At 40.0% G+C, this 21868-nt stretch overlaps 1 protein-coding gene across 1 annotated transcript in view; it reads right to left on the bottom strand.

The window, feature by feature from the left end:
* HSD17B4 (hydroxysteroid 17-beta dehydrogenase 4) overlaps positions 1 to 21261 on the bottom strand; it is a 98389-nt gene extending 77128 nt beyond the window's left edge. The window contains exons 1-3 of the mRNA XM_055550183.1: positions 21054 to 21261; positions 12592 to 12645; positions 918 to 1025 (exon numbers count right to left, since the gene is read on the bottom strand). Of these exons, the coding sequence (XP_055406158.1) occupies positions 918 to 1025; positions 12592 to 12645; positions 21054 to 21111 (220 nt within the window). The 5' untranslated portion in view covers positions 21112 to 21261. The remainder of the gene's footprint in view (positions 1 to 917; positions 1026 to 12591; positions 12646 to 21053) is intronic.
* Between the last annotated feature and the right edge of the window lie 607 nt (positions 21262 to 21868).

Here is a 21868-nt window from a genome sequence, read left to right on the forward strand (position 1 = left end):
TGGTGTACTGGGATGACCCTGAGGGATGGGATGGGGAGTGAGGTGGGAAGGGGGTTCAGGATGGGGAACACATGTACACCCATACATGATGTGGTTGATTCATGTCAATGTATGGCAAAAACCACTACAATACTGTAAAGTAATTAGCCTGCAATTAAAATAAATAAATTAATTTAAGACAAAACAAAACAAATAATATTAGAATCAATGTATCAAACATAAAGGCTGTATTTGCTGTTTTTCATGACTTTTTTCTTTATTCTTAATGCCTACTTTTGACTCTTAAGTTTTTATAAAGATAAGAAAGTTACATATAGCAATGATTTCCTATGCAGAATGGAATATGAAAGCTGGGTGCAGAATGGAATATGAAAGCTGGGTACAGAATTGGGGCATTTCACTTCTTACACTATATTACTTTAAGAAATACAAAAGAAATTTTTTTCAAGAATTTAATATAATTCTGTAGAAATATAAGAGATGTTTTAGCTTTTAAAAACAAGAGTAAGGACTTCCCTGGGGGTCCAGTGGCTAAGACTCTGAGCTCCCAATGCAGAAGGCCCAGGTTCAATCCCTAGTCAGGAAACGAGATCCCACAAGCTGCAACCAAGTCCAAGTGCAGTCACATGAGCATATTTATATCCACATTTACAGCAATGTACTGGTTATATCATGTGCTCTTTACTAAAAACACTAAATAAACAACTGAATAAAATTCAGACTTATGAAATAATCTACATCAAAAAAAATCTCACATATAAAATCTGTTGCTAAACATCTTTGGCAGACTTAGATAAAATCTAATTTCATAATTACACTGGAAAGCTGAGATATTTGCTAAGTGATTTATTAACATAAGAAATAGCATTAGTTGAGGAAAAATAAAAGAAACAGTATAATTTTCTCAAATACCATACCATAGTTAGCCACTGCTTTTCCACCTTTCCTTCTTATTTCTTCAACAACCTTATCAGCAGCTAAGGAGCCTTTGCCAACTCCTGTGAAGTCCCCTCCTAGGTCATTCACTGCAATGCAAAAATAAACAAATAAGAATTCAGTTCTAGACATTAAAAAATACGAGGTGGAATGAAATTATATTATTAGCATATGTTTTCAGTAATCTTCCTAATTCCCTCCTACTGTATTTCCATCCTACTGAAGACACCATGATATATGTACTTTCAAAACATGTCTTTGTTTTTAAATATAGACATGAAGCAGTGAAAAGATTTAAACACAGGTTCATGCCATGAAATTTTTAACTGTGCAATGCTTCTCTTTTGGAAAGCAAAAGACTGATTCAACACATTTTTAGAAAAAAAAGGAAAAGAAAAAAAGATCACTTTTAAGAGTAAACACAGAGGAAAACAGTATGCACATCCTTCAAAAAAAATTAAAAATAGAACTGCCATATGATCCAGCAATCCCACTTCCGGGTATTTATTCAAAAGAATTGAAATCAGGAACTGAAGAGATAACAGAACTCCAGTGTTCAATGCAGCACTATTACGATAGCCAAGATGTGCAAACAATCTAAATATCAATTGACAGACAAAATGGATAAAGAAGAAGTGGCACATACTACAATGTACTATTATTTAGCCTCTAAAAAAAAGAAGGAAATTTTTCAATATGTAACAACATGGATAAACCCTGAAGATGATAAGGTAACCCAGTCACAGAAGGCCAAATACTGCATGATTGTATTTAAAATGGTCAAACTCATAGAATCAGAGAGTAGAATAGTGGTTGCAGAGATTAGCAGGAGGAGAAAATGGGGAGTTGCTAATCAGTGGGCATAAAATTTCAATAATGCAAGATGAAAATGTTCTAAAGATCTTATCTGCTGTACACATAATGCCTATAGTTAATAATGCTCTATTATACACTTAAAAATTTCTTAAAAGGGTAGATCTCATATTAAGAGTCTTATCACAACTGAAAAAAAGAAAAGAAAGGTTAAATACATAATGTGACATATCTTCCCCATGTCAAGAAAGCCATTTACAGCAATGGTGATAAAGAACAAGCATATTAAATTCACACTGGTGAATTTTTATAAAACATAATATGTCATGGTCTACCAAAAAAGGAACAAAACTATTTATTGGAAAAGGTCAAAAACTATGCACACAACTAACATGTGTTCAGTCACTAATTTATACCATATATGTAATCTATATGTTTCCCTAGTGGCTCAGATGGTAAAGAATCTGCCTACAATGCAGGAGAATAGTTTTGATCCCTGGGTTGGACAGATCCCTTGGAGAAGGGAATGGCTACCCACTCCAGTATTCTTGCCTGGAAAATTTCATGGACAGAGGAGCCTAGCCAGCTACAGTCCATGGGAGTCACGAAGAGTTGGACACAATTGAGTGACTTTCATTACACTTTTACATCTTCCTGTATATATAGACACAAACATTAAATGAACATTTACCATTTGCAAGGAAATGTATAAGAATGGTGCCTATCCTCAAAGAGTTTATAATGTACTGAAAGTTAAGTATGTGGTAACTACACTAATGCATTAATTGTATCATAAGTATATAAAGGCAACATAACTAAATAATGTGATAACAAAGGTAATTTACACAATCATTCAAGGTTGAATTTACAAAATAACATGCAAAAACAAATGAAAAGATAAACAATGTGTCAGTCACTCAGTCATGTCCAACTCTTTGCAACTCCATGAACTGTAGCCCACTAGGCTCCTCTGTCCATGGAATTCTCCAGCCAAGAATACTGGAGTGGGTTGCCATTTCCTTCTCCAGGGCATCTTCCTGACCCAGGGATTGAACCTGGGTCTCCTGCATCACAGGCAGATTCCCTACCATCTGAGCCACAGTAGATCGATGCCAAACATCTTGGAAAAAACAGAACTTAAGACAAATACTGGGGACAAAGAATTAACTTGCATTGCAAAGTGATCATTTTTGTAGGGTTATTGCATAAACCATGAGGAATATAATAATTTAAAAATTACTAATTAATAATGGCATAGAGGTATAGGCTAAAATTTAAACTCTCTTAATATGATCAAATTGATGATTATCATACCTGAAAAAAAGTGCACATCTTTTTTTCTTTTGAAGTATAACTCTCTTATGCGGGAACTGGGGTGAGGGTCGCAACTGGAGTAGTGTAGTAAAAGGAGATAAAGGGCTGACTCAGAGAAAAACTAATCAAATGTGATTTTGTGCTTAAAGGAAATTAGTTTTTCAAAATGTGGACTGAGATATATTTTTTCTAACAATATAGTCTTATCAGTCTTATTGCAAATAAAAAAAGCTACAAAGACAAAAAATAATGGGGGAAAGGCTTACATTATCCCTCAGAGAATTTTTTTAAAATGTTAAGATTCTTAAGACTAAATTCCTATTAACTATTCATTATTTGAGTACAGTTACTTAAATAACAGGAAATAAACAATTAAAAAAAATCAAGATTTTGAAATATATAACTAACAGTCTTCTAAGACCCTTTTTACCCAAGCAAGGAAAAGTTCAAAAGCAAATTGAGGAAGACAATATTGAAGTAAAGAAAGAAATGTTCAATTGTGAAATGAAACACTATCCCCAAGTGTAAACTATTCCAAGTGCAATCAAAGGTAAACATTGGAGCCTAAATACATAATTACTGAGATCAATGATCAATGCAGTGAAACAGTATCAAAATAGATTTATTCAAGACAAGTATTCACTTCAGAGGACAAATTTAACACTGACCCTACTCAGTTACCCTACCAGAGCTAATTCACAGGAATTACAGCCTTAACTAGAAAAGCACTGATTACACACTGAAGGGCTTAGCCAGCAGCAACATTAAAAGATTGTTTGTAAATAAAGAGAAATGTACTTATACTATGTGGCCCTGTCATCACTTATATATATGACTAATATTCCAGTGGAAAAAGTTGGCTTAAAGCTCAACATTCAGAAAACAAAGATCATGGCATCTGGTCCCATCACTTCATGGGAAATAGATGAGGAAACAGTGGAAACAGTGTCAGACTTTACTTTTGGGGGTTCCAAAATCACTGCAGATCATGATTGCAGCCATGAAATTAAAAGACACTTACTCCTTGGAAGGAAAGTTATGACCAACCTAGATAGCATATTTAAAAGCAGAGACATTACCTTGCCAACAAAGGTCCGTCTAGTCAAGACTATGGTTTTTCCAGTGGTCATGTATGGATGTGAAAGTTGGACTGTGAAGAAAGCTGAGCGCCGAAGAATTGATGCTTTTGAACTGTGGTGTTGAAGAAGACTCTTGAGAGTTCCTTGGACTGCAAGGAGATCCAACCAGTCCATTCTAAAGGAGATCAGCCCTGGGTGTTCATTGGAGGGAATGATACTAAAGCTGAAACTCCAATACTTTGGCCACCTCATGTGAAGAGTTGATTCATTGGAAAGACTCTGATGCTGGGAGGAATTGGGGGCAGGAGGAGAAGGGGACAACAGAAGATGAGATGGCTGGATGGCATCACCGACTCGATGGACATGAGTTTGAGTAAACTCCAGGAGTTGGTGATGGACAGGGAGGCCTGGCATGCTGTGATTCATGGGGTCGCAAAGAGTCGGACACGACTGAGCGACTGAACTGAACTGAATATTCCAATTATAACAATATTTTAAAATATCCCTACCGCCTACTGTTAAAGACACATCTGGAGGAGAAGGGGACGACAGAGGATGAGATGGTGGATGACATCACTGACTCAATAGACTTGAGTTTGAGTAAACTCCGGAGTTGGCAATGGACAGGGAGGCCTGGAGTGCTGAAGTCCATGGGGTTGCAAAGAGTCAGACATGACTGAGCAACTGAACTGAACTGACTGAATATTCCAATTATAACAATATTTAAGATATCCCTACCACCTACTGTTAAAGACACAACTTTGTACATTGCTGCATTTGAGCTCCATACAGTTTTCTAGGAGTTTGGCAGGAACAGTTGTTCCTATTTTTACAGAAGAAGAAAGAGTTTAGGAAAAGTTAGGTAACTTGTTCCAGGCTCCAAGGCTGTATGAAATAGCAAAATTCATACAAGAACCTGGACCCACCACAATACCACTCTGCTCCTCTAATGCTGTGAACAAGTTTCTTTTATCCTAATTATATCCTTAAAAAAAAAAATCATGCTTGCTTGGAGAGAATACAGAAGAAACAATAAATCAGCCACCTCACTCAAACAGCTTCAAAATACACAGTATTTTTACTACCTATTGGTAAGATTATGATAGTTAAAGGATAGAGTCTTTTCAGCTAACACCATCAAAATATCCCCAAAAGTGATATATTTGTAAATCCTCCATATAAAATCCAGCTTATAGCTCTGAAGAGTTTTTTGTTTTTTTCTTTTTTAAGATGTAAAATTTTTTGCCTATTTCCATCATTTTAAATAAATCAATGACTTTGATAGTCTATTAAAGACTAAGTTTTTTTAATTAAAAATCTACTCTGAGTTTTTATTAAACACCTACTTAGTATACACTAACCACTAGAGTAGGATCCAGAGAATTATAAACACACTTGGAGCCTATAAAAGTACCCTATAAATAGGAAAATGGATACCTAAACAAAAAGTACTGAGTTATCAGCTAATAAAGCCTGAAAACCGAACCAGGTTTGTGAGAATGGCTGTTTCCCCATATCCTCCCAACACTAGACATTATCATTCTTTTCAGTATAACAACTAAATGATTATAAATTGTAGCCCGTTATTTTAGCACTAGTAAAGTTACATTATTTTCATAGGCTTGTCATTTATATTTCTGTTTACTGTTTTGTCTGCTTAAATAACATTTCATTTGAGGTGCCTTTTTTTCATACAGATGTGTACATGTTGCATGCGTGTATGCTCGTCACTTCAGTCATGTCCGACTCTATGGAACCCAATGGACTGTAGCCCACCAGGCTCCTCTGTCTATGGGAGTCTCCAGGCAAGAATACTGGAGTAGGTTGTCATGCCCTCCTGCAGGGGATCTTCCCAACCTAGGGATTGAACTCTGGTCTCCTGTGTCTTCTGCATAGCAGGTAGATTCTGAGCCACTGGGGAAGCTCCATGTACATGTCACTTATTTATAAAAGATTTTAATTTTTAATCATATATGTTGCAAATTATAAATTCTTTTATTGAAATGTTGAAAGAGAAACAGCAGAGCATTAATACTATTTGATAGCATTACGTACATTGTTTTTTAACATTTTGTTACATAAACCAGATTCAGAAATCTGGATTTGTCTTTAGCAATCCAATTTGTGTACCAGGCTTGGCTCTCAGAAGTTGGTTTTCCCATTCTCTCATGCTGTTCTTCAGCCCTGACTACTGGCCTCAAAGACTAGAGCAAGAAACATGTTTTGGGTCTCCTGATATCAGGGCTGCTAAACCAGCTGAGGCAACACATATCACTTTTAGTGATGGGGCAAAAAAAAATGCAAATCAAACTGATCATCATCTTCCTTCAAACTGTCCCGCCCTCTCAGCAGCACTTTGCTGGCTAAGTCATTTCCCAGGTATTCTCTCTTTTCTCCCATTTCTGAACAGTACGTGCCACCAAGCTATCAAGGCTTGACCTCCATTTCATTATGATTCATCAAATAGTCACTCTGTTCACACTCTGTAGCCAGCACTGGGCTTGGTGCTTGGAGCTTGGAAGGTAGATAGTTTGTGCACTGAGGAGTTTCCAGTTCTTCTGAGGAACCAATTATTGACATGTCTTTCCTGTTCAATCATTTCATGCCCAGACTACTGTACGTGCCTCCCCAATGGCCTTTTCCCTCCAATCGTAATCATTCCAGGCTGCTAGCAGCCAGTTGCTGGGTAATGGCCCTACAACAGCCTTAAACTAACTCATTCCCCCACTGAAAATCTGCAGTAGAATCCTGTCATTCACTGCCTAACTTTCAAGATCCCTTAAATCTGACCTCACTGTACTGTTTGACTTTACTATAAGTAGTTCCTCCTCTCTGGGAAATTGCTTATATAGCTATTTCTAAGTTCCCACTGAATTATCAGGAGTAATAACGTTACAATGCTTTATATCTGAAGAGTGCTCTATAACTGTGCTTATACATATTCCTGTTCACATATTTATTCAATCCAAGGATTTGACACCAGCTAAGTCATATCTATGACCAGTGACATATCTATAAACTACTTTTATTTCCAAAGTAAAATGTTGCCTCCAAATCTACAAAATCGAAATAATTGTTATATGCATTGATTTTGCACATGACATGCTTTACAATGAGTAATCTGAGAAGTGTATAAAAAGATGACAAAGGCAATATTATACTACAAGTGTACTTATTTTTTGGAGAGGTTATTTACTTTTTTTTAATGCTTTTAAGAAATTCAAACACTACAGATTCAAAAAGCCCTTTCTAACCCGTGTCCTATCCCAGAGGTAACTGCTGTCCTTCCAGGCATTTCTGTTTTCTATGTTGATGCCTTTCCTCCCATTCTAAAAAGTTTCTGATAGCAAACAACAGCATTAAGAATCATTTCATTGATATAGTGGGCCCAATGGGGATTTCCTCCTGTATTCCGTTTATGTCTTGACTGCTACCAACAAGTATTTAAAGTGCCTTTAAATATAAAAGGCATGTGCAAGGACTATTAAAAGATGGAAAAATTAAGAAAATGCCACATGAGAGAAAGAGAAGCCTACTCAAAGCATGGGCTAACGGTGGCTACCCTGGCTGAGGACAGTGTCAGGTTTACCCTTAGGCTTCCTGACAGTCAAAGAAAAAGTGCAGAACACAGAGCTGCCGTTATATTTTCACTGTTTGGCAGAAAGATACCATCACCCTAATTCATCAGGAGTCTTTTCCAGAATGGCCATGCTGCTGTTGCTGCTGCTAAGTCGCTTCAGTCGTGTCTGACTCTGTGCGAACCCATAGATGGCAGCCCACCAGGCTCCCCCGTCCCTGGGATTCTCCAGGCAAGAACACTGGAGTGGGCTGCCATTTCCTTCTCCAATGCATGTAAGAATGGCCATAAATGTATCTAAATATTTGTAGGCCTCCAAAATGTGGTAACAGTTTAGAAAGCAGTATCTTAAATGAGGCCCCCTTAATTTCAGGGACGGAATCTGTCTCAACAACAAGAAGCCATCAAGGGTCTCTTGAAAGGAAGAAGAAACTGAAAATGAGCGACTGAGTCCTCCTGGGACTCCATCTCCTGTCTATCTGCACTCACCACCTGGGTAATCTGACCCAGTCTCCTGGCTTTACATACCACCTGGGAACTGAAAATAGACTTATATAGCTTCAATGTCCCCCCAGCTATAGAGTCCTATGTCCCACTGTCTACTTACTAGCCTCATCTGAAAATCTACAGGAATGTCCCCTCTCTGGGAATCTGCCCTCCTCCAGTCTTTTCTCTCTCACTCTATCCTCCCTCCTTTTCAACCCACATCAGCAAATAACCAAATCCTGCCATACCTACCTTCCAAATATATCCAGAATTTAACCTCCTTGTACCACCTCCATCCCTACCAACTGTCTGAATCAACCCCTTCTCTTTTACAGATTATTTCAATAACCTGACAGATCTCTCTGCTTCCACTTCTTTTTTTAATGAAGAATTATAAGTACAGACAATAAGAGTTCATATGATAATAAACCCCAACATGCTCAACATCCTCCTCCACTTCCATTCTTACTCCTCCAGAACCTACTCCTCAGACAGCAAGCAGAATGATCAATTTAAACCTTAAATCGGGTCATGAAAGTAGGTTCTCATTAGAAATCTAGAAAAATAGTATACACGATCTTATTTGCAAAACAGAAATAGAGACACAGATGTAGAGCACAAACATATGGACTCCAAGTAGGTAAAGGTGGTGACATAGGACTTGGGGTGTTGGTATTGACATATATACACCATTGACACTATGTATAAAATAGGTAACTAATGAGAACCTACTGTATAGCTCAGGGAACCTTACTGAGTGCTCTGTGGTGACCTAAATTGGCAGGAAATCAAACAGAGGGGCTATATGTACACCTACAGCTGACTCAGGTTGCTGTACAGTAGAAACTAACACACCATTGTAAAGCAACTATACTCCAATAAAAATTAATTTAAAAAAAAATCAGGGTATAAGCCAGTCCTTCTGAACTAAATGGTCCTATATGATCTGACCTCCTGTCACCTCTCATCTCTCAGCTTCATTCCCCTAAATGACACTACTCCAACCTGGGATGCCCCTGAAGCTCACTTTGATATAATCCTGAGCACAGCGCCCAGGACATGGTAGGCAGTCACTAATACTGTTTTCTTTCCCCCTTTACAAAAGACTTTAATTCTTGGTGTCATTTAATCCCCACCATAATCCTGGCAGTTATTAGGGAAGGTGGCTACTAATATTCAGACAAGTCATGTAACTGGACAGCAGAGCCAGGATTTAAAGCCTGACCTAACTTCAGAGACAATTCACTTTCCCACACTGAAGTTCACCTTCTGGCTATCAGGATCACACAGCAGCTAAAAACACAGGCTCTGGCATCTGACAAGAGGAACTTTAAAAACTCATCTTTACCAGTTGTCATGTAACTACAGCACAGAAAAGAAATCGTGCCAATCTTACTTTAAAAGACTTCAATTCAAATTACCCCTAAGTGCTACTCCTCCAGTTCAAGAACAAAAAGCATTTTGCCTTTCTTACTGTCAAAGAAGAGGTTCTGCTTGCTGGAACACTTCAATCTTCTTTGTGTTCAAGCCCTCAAGATAAAACTTACTATTCAGAGAACTTGATATGGCTCACCAACTGAGGAAACCTCAAACCTATTCCATTCCCAACATTGTCTTCAGATATGCACACACATTCTTCAAAGATGTAATCTGTACAAAAACAAATGTCCCTTATTGCAATTATCAGCCAAAGGCTTAGCAGTTCTTACACTCAGATTTAAATCTCCCATAATGCTTGATATTATGGAACATAAAACATAGCAATCATATTAACAGGAAGCTTGAGAATATCTTAAATGATACCCTTAACTTTGGGCTTGGCCAGGTGACTTCCTTTGGCCAGTGAAATGTGAGTAGAAGTACCATGACACTTCTAAACAGAAGCTTTAAGCACCACCATGGGGAACAGCCATGATAAGAGTCACTCCTTCAGCTGGGATCCTGAAATTAGTAAGACACACAGAGCAGAGAGACAACTGACCAGAAGGTGAATCATCAGGTAACAGTGAAACTATCCTTTATTATGATAAACCAATGAGATTTGTTTGTTAACTCAGCATAACCAAGAGAAAGCTCTCTCACATGAGAAACAAGCTACTCCATGTCTTAAGGTTTTACTTCTTACTGGCCTCTGAGCTAACCTTAAGATTAACTGATCAGTAATTTTACCACAAACAAGCTGCTGCTGCTGCTGCTGCTGCTAAGTCGCTTCAGTCATGTCCGACTCTGTGCGACCCCATAGATGGAAGCCCACCAGGCTCCCCCGTCCCTGGGATTCTCCAGGCAAAAACACTGGAGTGGGTTGCCATTTCCTTCTCCAATGCATGAAAGTGAAAAGTGAAAGTGAAGTCGCTCAGTCGTGTCCCACTCTTAAGGACCCCATGGACTGCAGCCCACCAGGCTCCTCCGTCCATGGGATTTTCCAGGCAAGAGTACTGGAGTGGGGTGCCATCGCCTTCTCCGACCACAAACAAGTGACTCTGTCATAAATCCTACATGTGCTTACTCCTGTTTCCTATTTTTTGCTTCCTCAGGTAAAAATATGCTGAGCAGAACAAAATTAACTCAGGAGAAATGGCAGTGCACATAAAACAATCTGGAAGCAGGGCATCTATGTTTTAAAAAGTTAAAGCACAGGGTAGTGGTGATTAGAAGAACAAAAACCACTGGTAGCCTAAAGAATTCACAGCCAGGTCGCAGGATAACAAGTGGTAGAAAAGTTCTGCACTTTCACATAAACTAAACGATATCTGGTTCTCCAGCCAAGTTTGGTAAATAATTTTCCAAAAACATGAACTTTCTACCTCTTTGGACTTTAACAAGCACCTGCTGCAATACCATCCCTGGGTCAATGACAAGAGACACACCATCCCTGTTTATCATTTCCTTAGAACTGAAAAAGTCCAACCTGAGTTCAACAAATTCAAAAGTAAAAGATATAGGAATTCTGATCCTCACAAACACATATTTCTGCAAAAGGTTTTACAAAACAAATGTATAAACTAAGATTATAACTCAGCCACAACCAAAAAAGTAGAAATTTACTCAACCAATCTCAAAGGCACACCAACCACTCCCCACCCCACCCCCTCCCCCAAAAAAGGGCTACAACAATAAAAGAACCAATGAATAAAGTCCTTTCTTTACAAAAGGCAATATTCTAGGTCCTTAAGGAGATACAAAAGATAAAAAGAGACCCTTAGCATTTATGGAACTGAGTTCAAAGATGTAAATAAAAAGTTATGAGTAAAAATATTAATAAATTAATAGCAATATTTTTTTAAAGAAAAAAACAGACCCTGACACATTCTTGGGACAATCTGGCAAAAAAAAAAGTCTGAACTATACACTCCTGACAAACTATCACAATGCCAAAATGTGTTGACATTGTGTTCTTCTTCTTGCCACAAGCAGCAGACTGGATTAACACACTGTGGTTATGACCTTAAACAACAACCAAGGTCTCTGTGTACCTTCCATAAAGATAAGCTACACATCCACACTGAGGGAGAAAAGTATATTCAATATCCCACTTAGGTCTTCTTGGTTTAGAAAACCTGGCTGCTTGTTAAGTCTGTTACACAAGTCTTCATAAACAAATTGGGAGAAATCTCTCTCTCTGTAAACTGTGATTGGGAGGCTAAAGCCCAGGAAAGATATTAATAAATATTGGGGCATACAACTGCCCTGCATACCTACCTGGCAGCGAAGGTCCATTTAGTTACTCCCCACAAAGACGTGGCTGTAGACAAACCCACTCCTATGTCCACACCAACTGCCAAGCACACCAGGCAAACCACTGAGATTACTAAAACCTCCCACATTTAGTGTGTTCTCAAATACTCCATCCTCCAATTGAATCCCCACAGTAAAACTCATGTAAATGCCCCTTCAATTAAAATTTTTTAAACTGTTATAAAAGCTCCCATTTGAAAAATTTTGATGTAAGAAATTAAAAACAAACAAAAAAACATACTTTGGATTTCCTGATTTCAAACTTCCAGTTAAGAAAACGCACTTACTTCTTCCCTTACCAATACATTTACACTTACAGGGATTCATCTTCTACCAGTCTGCTACAAGAAAAAATTACAGCCCACAATATACCAAATTCAAGAATTTTATAATGAACGCCTGCTTATCTTTCTCAATTCTACTGAGTTGTAAATTCTAGTTTACTTTAAATAGTAAGTTACAAAAAATAAATAAATAAAAAGTAAGTTACAAAATCAGCCTCAAAGGGAAAAGATTTTGCTGGCAGAAGAAAAAAAAATTGGTGATAAAATTTGACCTTGACAAATTAGTTGATGTAAATACAAAGCTGTCTTGTGAAGACTGTATTTTAGTTCCTAGGTGCTAAATGAAAAGAAAAATTTATCAACTTACCAACAACTGATGCACCTCTTTCTGCAAAAGCCAGGGCATAGGCTCGGCCCAATCCTATTGAAGAAAAGAAAAAAAAATCACAAAGTTGAGCAAATGTTAGAATAATTTTTTTGGTCTACTCAATCCAATCCCTATTGAAAAGTAACTGATGTGCAATTAATTACAAGAGGAGGCTTCACTGGTACTCTCAGCCTCTACTACTTTTAGGAGTTGGAAAACTTAAAACTGTACTTTACACCCATTTTCCCTACCATTTCCTACATTCTACCGAGCTTCTAGGATGCTGGATGTGATCTGTGTTCCACCGTTAAATGCATGTGCATGAAAACGCACGTGAAATGAAATTTGGAAGGAGGAAATGAGGCAGAAGTCACTGTACTGTGCCAATTGACCAGTGCTGCTGGTTAGGAAGCCAATTTCTTGAAGCTTCCTAGGTAGTAAGTGGATATACTGGCAGCTTCTAGATCAAGCTCCCTAATCTCTGGATGGCAACTTCCATTCTCTAGGTTCCTAGAGCCAGTGACTATTTGGGTGGTGGCAGTTCCAAGGGCAGCCTCAGAGATACTGGCTCCACTAATGGACCAGTTTTACAAAAGCCAACTGCTTCTACTGAGTCCTTTCCTGTTTCAAATACCTAACAGTTTTTACATTCTGCTCTGATCCTTGACTACATAATCACCACGAACACACACAAAATACTTAATTCAGATTCAAAGCTATAGGGTATAAATTTATACATCCAAAAATGGATATATGCCTATGTAAACCTTATAGACAGAGAATATCTTAGGAAGACTATAAGAGACTGGGAATTAGTGGTTCACCTCTGAGTAACAGAATTGTGTGATTAGCAACTAGGAGTGGAAAGCTTGCTTCTGTATTTTTTCAATCATTTTAACATGTACACATTTTTAAAACTGAACTGATAAACTTACTGGTAGTTTATCTTGCCTTGAGAACCCCATGAACAGTATGAAAAGGCAAAAAGATAGGACACTGAAAGATGAACTCCCCAGGTTGGTAGGTGCCCAATATGCTACTGGAGATCAGTGGAGAAATAACTCCACAAAGAATGAAGGGATGGAACCAAAGCAAAAGCAACACCCAGTTGTGGATGTGACTGGCGATAGAAGCAAGGTCTGATGCTGTAAAGAGCAATATTGCATAGGAACCTGGAATGTTAGGTCCACGAATCAAAGCAAATTGGAACTGGTCAAACAGGAGATGACAAGAGTGAACGTCAACATTCTAGGAATCAGCGAACTAAAATGGACTGGAATGGGTGAATTTAACTCAGATGACCATTATATCTACCACTGCGGGCAGGAATCCCTTAGAAGAAATGGAGTAGCCAGCACAGTCAACAAAAGAGTCCGAAATGCAGTACTTGGATGCAATCTCAAAAACGACAAAATGATCTCTGTTCGTTTCCAAGGCAAACAATTCAATATCACAGTAATCCAAGTCTATGCCCCAACCAGTAACACTGAAGAAGCTGAAGTTGAATGGTTCTATGAAGACCTACAAGACCTTTTAGAACTAACACCCAAAAAAGATGTCCTTTTCATTATAGGGGACTGGAATGCAAAAGTAGGAAATCAAGAAACACCTGGAGTAACAGGCAAATTTGGCCTTGGAATACAGAATGAAGCAGGACAAAGGCTAATAGAGTGTTGCCAAGAGAACACACTGGTCATAGCAAACACCCTCTTACAACAAACCAGAGAAGACTCTACATGTGGACATCACCAGATGGCCAACACTGAAATCAGATTGATTATATTCTTTACAGCCAAAGATGGAGAAGCTCTATACAGTCAGCAAAAACAAGACCAGGAGCTGACTGTGGCTCAGATCATGAACTCCTCATTGCCAAATTCAGACTTAAATTGAAGAAAGTGGAGAAAACCACTAGACCATTCAGGTATGACCTAAATCAAATCCCTTATGATTATACAGTGGAAGTGAGAAATAGATTTAAGGGACTAGATCTGATAGAGTGCCTGATGAACTATGGACTGAGGTTCAAGACACTGTACAGGAGACATGGATCAAGACCATCTCCAAGAAAAAGAAATGCAAAAAGGCAAAATGGCTGTCTGAGGAGGCCTAACAAATAGCTGCAAAAAGAAGAGAAGCAAAAAGCAAAGGAGAAAAGGAAAGATATAAGTACCTGAATGCAGAATCCAAAGAATAGCAAGGAGAGGTAAGAAAGCCTTCCTCAGTGATCAATGCAAAGAAACAGAAGAAAACAATAGAATGGGAAAGACTAGAGATCTCTTCAAGAAAATTAAGAGATACCAAGGGAACATTTCATGCAAAGATGGGGTTAATAAAGGACAGAAATGGTATGGACCTAACAAGCAGAAAATATTAAGATGTGCCAAGAATACACAGAACTGTACAAAAAGATCTTCACAACCCAGATAATCACCATGGTGTGATAACTCACCTAGAGCCAGACATCCTGGAATGCGAAGTCAAACAGGCCTTAGGAAGCATCACTACGAACAAAGCTAGTGGAGTGACGGAATTCCAGTTGAGCTATTCAAATCGTAAAAGATGATGCTGTGAAAGTGCTGCACTCAATATGTCAGCAAATTTAGAAAACTCAGCAGTGGCCACAGGACTGGAAAAGGTCAGTTAAGTCCAATCCCAAAGAAAGGCCAGGCCAAAGAATGCTCAAACTACCACACAATTGCACTCATCTCACACGCTTGCAAAGCAATGCTTGAAATTCTCCAAGCCAGGCTTCAGCAATATGTGAACCATTAATTTCCAGATGTTCAATCTGGATTTAGAAAAGGCAGAGGAACCAGAGATCAAATTGCCAACATCCACTGGATCATCAAAAAAACAAGAGAGTTCCGAAAAAACAAAATAGTTCCATCTATTTCTGCTTTATTGACTATGCCAAAGCCTTTGACTATGTGGATCACAATAAACTGGAAAATTCTGAAAGAGATAGGAATACCAGACTACCTGACCTGCCTCTTGAGAAACCTGTATGCAGGTCAGGAAGCAACAGTTAGAACTGGACATGGAACAATAGATTGGTTTCAAATAGGAAAAAGAGTACATCAAGGCTATATATTGTCACCCTACTTATTTAATTTATTTGCAGAGTACATCATGAGAAACTCTGGGCTGGAAGAAGCACAAGCTGGAATCAAGATTGCTGGGAGAAATATCAATAACCTCAGATATGCAGATGACACTACCCTTACAGCGGAAAGTGAAGAAGAACTAAAGAGCCTCTTGATGAAGGTGAAAGAGGAGAGTGAAAAGTTGGCTTAAAGCTCAACATTCGGAAAACTAAGATCATGGCATCCGGTCCCATCACTTCAAGGCAAATAGATGGGGAAACAGTGTCAGAGTTTATTTTTGGGGGCTCCAAAATCACTGCAGATGGTGACTGCAGCCATGAAATTAAAAGACACTTACTCCTTGGAAGGAAAGTTATGACCAACCTAGACAACATATTAAAAATCAGACAACATATTAAAAACCTTTGTCAACAAAGGTCTGGTTAGTCAAGGCTATGGTTTTTCCAGTAGTCATGTATGGATGTGAGAGTTGGACTATAAAGAAAGCTAAAAGCGGAAGAATTGATGCTTTTGAACTGTGGTATTGGCAAAGACTCTTGAGAGTCCCTTGGACAGCAAGGAGATCCAACCAGTCCAACCTAAGGAGATCAGTCCTGGGTGTTCATTGGAAGAACTGATGTTGAAGCTGAAACTCCAATATTTCGGCCACCTGATGTGAAGAGCTGACTCATTTGAAAAGACCCTGATTCTAGGAAAGATTGAAGGCAGGAGAAGAGGACAGCAGAGCATGAGATGGTTGGATGGCATCACCAACTCAATGGACATGATTTTGGGTAAACTCTGGGAGTTGGTGATGGACAGGGAGGCCTGTCGTGCTGCAGTTAATGGGGTCGCAAAGAGTCAGACACAACTGAGCAACTGAACTAAACTGAACTGAATTTAAATTAATTCATAAGTAAACAAATAACAAAAGGAGACAGCTAAATTATCAAGCTCTTCTATAAAGAACCAAAATTATAAATTTTTCCAAAACTAAATGATCACCAAATAATTTACTTTAAAATTTAATCTACTCTAAATGGATGATCAAGAACCCAGCCAATACTGTAACTCAAGCCTCTTCATATTTTATCAGATCAAGGCTGAAGCACTAGATTTAAAGATGAGGTTTTCAACGAAATCAGTACTCATGACCAGAATGCAAAAAATGGTAACAAAGTAGAAAATCATCAGATGAAAGGAATGGGACACATCTCTAGTAGAGATTGATCTCAGTTGATCAGAGTATTATCTCAAAACCAAGCTATACAATTCTCTGAAAAGGTATGTGAGTAAGCTACTTTAATCATAATGGCCCAAGCAAACTGTACACAAATCTGTACATAAAGTTAATACCACCACTAGTCCATTAACAGATTCACTGGGTCTTCCCATGTTTGTGTATCTATGCTTATATAAACGTCATTTAAATACTTTATGTGTTAGTCTGTCTCCCCAAATAAACTAGAAGGTTCTTAAAGGATGAGATTTATGTCATTCTTTTGCATTTCCCACAATGACCAGCACAACTGTAGAGTCAAAATGCACAAAAAAATTAAATTCAAGAGTCTCTATTTTCTCTTAATCTGCTTTCAAAGCCTGTCTTAACTTTCTCCTGCACCTAAGTTCACTGTCAACCATCCTCTCTTCCCTATTTCTCTTCTGACCGTAACTTCTTTCACACTGTCAAAAATCAGTTGATTCTTTTCTCACAGTGCTTGTTCAGTGCTCTTCTCAGTGGGATTGACTGCCCTCTGCTTCAACTTAACAGAGTCTCTGAGACTAACTTCTTGGAATATTTCACTTTCCAGGTTTACCCAAAGGAGGTCAAACAACTTCAAAGTCCCTCCTGACTTCAGAATTTCCAACTACTCATACACGTCTTACTATCTCCAGTCGACAGCTTGTTATTTTATAACCATTTCAGATTCACAATGGCCAGACTCCCTCTTCCACTGACCAATTCCATCACTCTCACATTTCCATCCCCAGCAACCGCTACTACCATCTCTTGATAAATACAACTTCCTGTTACACCACCCATCATGGCAAAATTGTTTACCGGCTAGACAATTCTGACAGAGAAGGCAATGGCATCCCAGTCCAGTACTCTTGCCTGGAAAATCTCATGGATGGAGGAGCCTGGTAGGCTGCAGTCCATGGGGTCGCTAAGAGTTGGACATGGCTGAGCGACTTCACTTTCACTTTTCACTTTTCACGCATTGGAGAAGGAAATGGCAACCCACTCCAGTGTTCTTGCCTGGAGAATCCCAGGGATGGGGGAGCATGGTGGGCTGCCTGCCATCTATTGGGTTGCACAGAGTCGGACATGACTGAAGTGACTTAGCAGCAGCAGTAGCAGACAATTCTGAAACTTCTTCCAAGTTGCCCAATAAACTCTTCAATATTCCAAGCTAAACAACAGCACCTGAATAGTGCCAAGATATTTCTTTTCATTTCAGAATATGAGTGAGTTGGAGTCAGACTAATTCCCAGACACAGGCCTGGCAAGCATTCACAGCCACCCTCCTGGGATGTTCAGCAGTTACGCAGTTCTACAGATACATATCCTTAAAGGAGAATGCCAAGGCCTCAAGGGCAACAGTCTGTGTTATGGGACTGCAATTAGATCTCAGTCTTTCTTTTCTAATGATGACCCAATGTAAGTCTCAACTTTCCCACATGTATCTCCTCCAGATGAGTATTCAAATTTAATGGCTAGTAACTGTAGCATAATCCAGGTTCTTTAAAATATGGATCAGTTTATAAACAAGAGGCGCTAAATCCAGAATTGTCTAAAAACAACTCATTAGTTCAGTTCAGTCACTCAGTCGTGTCCGACTCTTTGAGACCCATGGACTCAGCACACCAGGCTTCCCTGTCCATCACCAACTCCGGGAGCTTGCTCAGACTCACGTCCACCGAGTCAGTGATTTCTCCACTCTTCTCCAGTAGTCTATTGGACACCTACCAACCTGGGGAGTTCATCTTTCAGTGTCACATCTTTTTGCCTTTTCATACTGTTCATAGGGTTCTCAAGGCAAGAATACTGAAGTGGTTTGCCCTTCCCTTCTCCAGTGGACCATGTTTCATCAAAATTCTCCACCATGACCCGTTCGTCTTGGCTCACAGTTTCACTGAGTTAGACAAGGCTGTGGTCCATGTGAACAACTCATTAATACTTCACAAAATCAATTTAGTGAGTTTTAATCTGCATTTACTTAATGAAACAGAATAGAAAAGTTCAAAGTGCACTGAATGTACTATGTTTCAAATACAGATTGTGTGTGTGTGTGTGTGTGTGTGTGTGTGTGTATACTGGGTATTGGCATATAACTGTTATTGCATACTGTGAATCACTCACTGTCAAAAAATGGCTTAAAACATGAGTGCTTTACTTACTTTCAACAAAAACTAAGTGTAAACCAAATGTTTTCCCCAAAACATATGATCATTTCAGAATGAAAATAGCTACAGATATAAAACATTTGGCCACTAATTAATACTAAAGACATTTTCTAAAAGGAAGCATGAGAATCCATTTTATATATGAAAATATGTATGATTTAACCCTGGTGGCTCAGAGCATAAAGAGTCTGCCTGCTATGCAGGAGACCCAGCTTTAAGCCCTGAGTGGGGAAGATCCCCTGGAGAAGGAAATGGAAACCCACTCCAGTATTCTTGCCTGGGAAATTCCATAGACAGAGTAGCCTGGCAAGGCCCGGTTCATGGGGTCGCAAAGAGTTGGACATGTCTGAGCGGCTGACTTCACTTCAACTGTCAGAACTCCATTGTGACTTTTAATATATAATTTAAATTAATTCTGCATTAGGTCCATTTTTGGTATAAGGCACTACCAGTAGGTAATCAAAGGCCCATAAGGTCAAGAATCTTACACTTCAGTTCACTTCAATTCAGTCACTCAGTCATGTCAGACTCTTTGAGACCGCATGAACTGCAGCACGCCAGGCTTCCCTGTCCCTCACCAACTCCTGGAGTTTACTCAAACTCATGTGCATTGAGTCAGTGATGCCATCCAACCATCTCATCCTCTGTTGTCCCCTTCTCCTCCCACTTTCAATCTTTCCCAGCATCAGGGTCTTTTCCAATGAGTCAGTTCGCATCAGGTGGCCAAAGTATTGGAGTTTCAGCTTCACCATCAGTCCCTCCAAAGAACATTCAGGACTGATTTCCTTTAGGATTCACTGGCTGGATCTCCTTGCAGTCCAAGGGGCTCTCAGGAGTCTTCTCCAACACCACAGTTCAAAAGCATCAATCCTTCAGCACTCAGCTTTCTTTATAGTCCAAGTCTCACATCCATACATGACTACTGGAAAAACCATAGCTTTGACTGGACGGACCTTTGCACTTGGAATAGTGTAAAATCTCACTGCAAAGCATCCATGTAGGTATGAGTAGTTTGTCTTAATTTCTGTCCTTTAAAAATAAGAGTTATTTCACATAACAAATTTCCACTTTGCTTCTGAAATACAGGAAGGTCCGGCCCACTTCAGAAAGACCTCTGCTCTCCAGTTCCTAATGCTCCACCCCACACTCACTTTACTCCTTTATCGCCTGCCTGAGTCCAGCAGTCACTTGAGTTTACAACTCCATGCCAAGAATCCAGTGGACTTGACAGTACTGTGCTTGGCTTGATAAGCAAAAGAACTCTTACCAGATGCGCTTTTTAAAAGGAAGGCCCTCTCAAGAGCTTAAAAATCATCCGACAGAGGAAAAGACAACTGATTTTTCAAAGGCAAGGGGCTGACATCTCTACTACTGGGGGCAAGGGGTGGGGAGTGATTCCAATCACCAGATGGCTTTTCTGCCATGTTTAAAAGACTTGACAGAGGCCTAGAGAGTCTATTGACAGGAAGAGTTACATTTGATACGCACAGATGACCGCTGGAATGAACTTTCACCTAGTTTTGGAATCCTTAGCCCAGCCCGGTCTCTGTCTTCTCCAGATCCGAAGCCTTGAGGGACCGGGGGGCGGCGGGGCGGCGCGGGACAGGGGAGGCGGGGCGGCGCGGGAGGGAGCCGGACGGGAGGGGGTGTGGAGGTGAGGAGAGCTACACCAGGAGTTTCTGGGTCCCCACTCAAGGCTGGCCAGCCCCACCTCTCCACCCTCAGGAGATTGGGCGACCGGAGAATAGTCATTGTCCGTCCTCCACCTCCCACCCTCACCAAGTCCAATCACTTGCTCCCCAAGCCGCCTAGTCACCGCGGCCCGCAACCCAGATGCTGGGACCGCAGCTACAGCTGTGTGCGTAACCCCGACCAAAGCGGGTAAAAAAAAAAAAAAAAAGTCGGGGCCGGGGGTTTCCCAGCAGGACAGTGAGCTGAACACCCGCCCTCCAGCCTTCACGTACTCACCTCCCCCCGCGCCGGTAACCAGTACCACCCTCCCGTTGAACCTCAACATCGAGGCCATAAGTCTAGTCTGCAGCGGCACACACACACACACCAGCAGAAGTAGTGCAGAGTGGAGTTCAGACTGCGAGGCAGCTAAGACGGAGGGAGTGGCGGGTTCAGGCTGGTAGCGAGCGACCTGCCAGCTTCTGAGAAGGAGAGGGACGCGGTAGTTTTCCAAGCGCGCCTGCGCAGAGATCCCTTGGAACTCTGGGAAATGTAGTCCAACATTCCTCCAGTCGCGGCCCTGCTCAAGAGACTTGGCTCAAAAGGACCAGTTCTGCCGCAGAAAGTAATGCGAGCTCTTAAGATGGCAACCCACTCCAGTACTCTTGCCTGGAAAATCCCATGGACGGAGGAGCCTGGTAGGCTGCAGACCATGGGGTCGCTAAGAGTCGGTTATATTTATAGGAATAGGCAGCTGTAGAAGTCCCATTAAGGAACTATAGATAGAGAGGAAAACTTAGGAAACTTTGGGAGATCACTGTAAGTTAAGTGGGTAGCCTTTCCTTTCTCCAGGGGATCTTCCCAGTCCAGGGATCAAACCCAGGTCTCCTGCATTGTGGGTGGATTCTTTACCAGCTGAGCCACAAAGGAAGCTAGCTATACATAAGGGCTTGCCACAGGAAATCCTACCCCTCTGGGCTTTGTTCAGCTCATAGAGAGACAATATGACCCTGCCCACCTGAAAAGAAGAAATTAACATATCCCCTCCCCAGGGATGGCCATTCCAGGAGATATTTGCAAGACTTATGAACTTATGACCTTTTTACTTTACT

The sequence above is a fragment of the Bubalus kerabau genome, chromosome 1 (assembly GCF_029407905.1).
Source record: "Bubalus kerabau isolate K-KA32 ecotype Philippines breed swamp buffalo chromosome 1, PCC_UOA_SB_1v2, whole genome shotgun sequence".
NCBI lineage: Eukaryota > Metazoa > Chordata > Mammalia > Artiodactyla > Bovidae > Bubalus > Bubalus kerabau.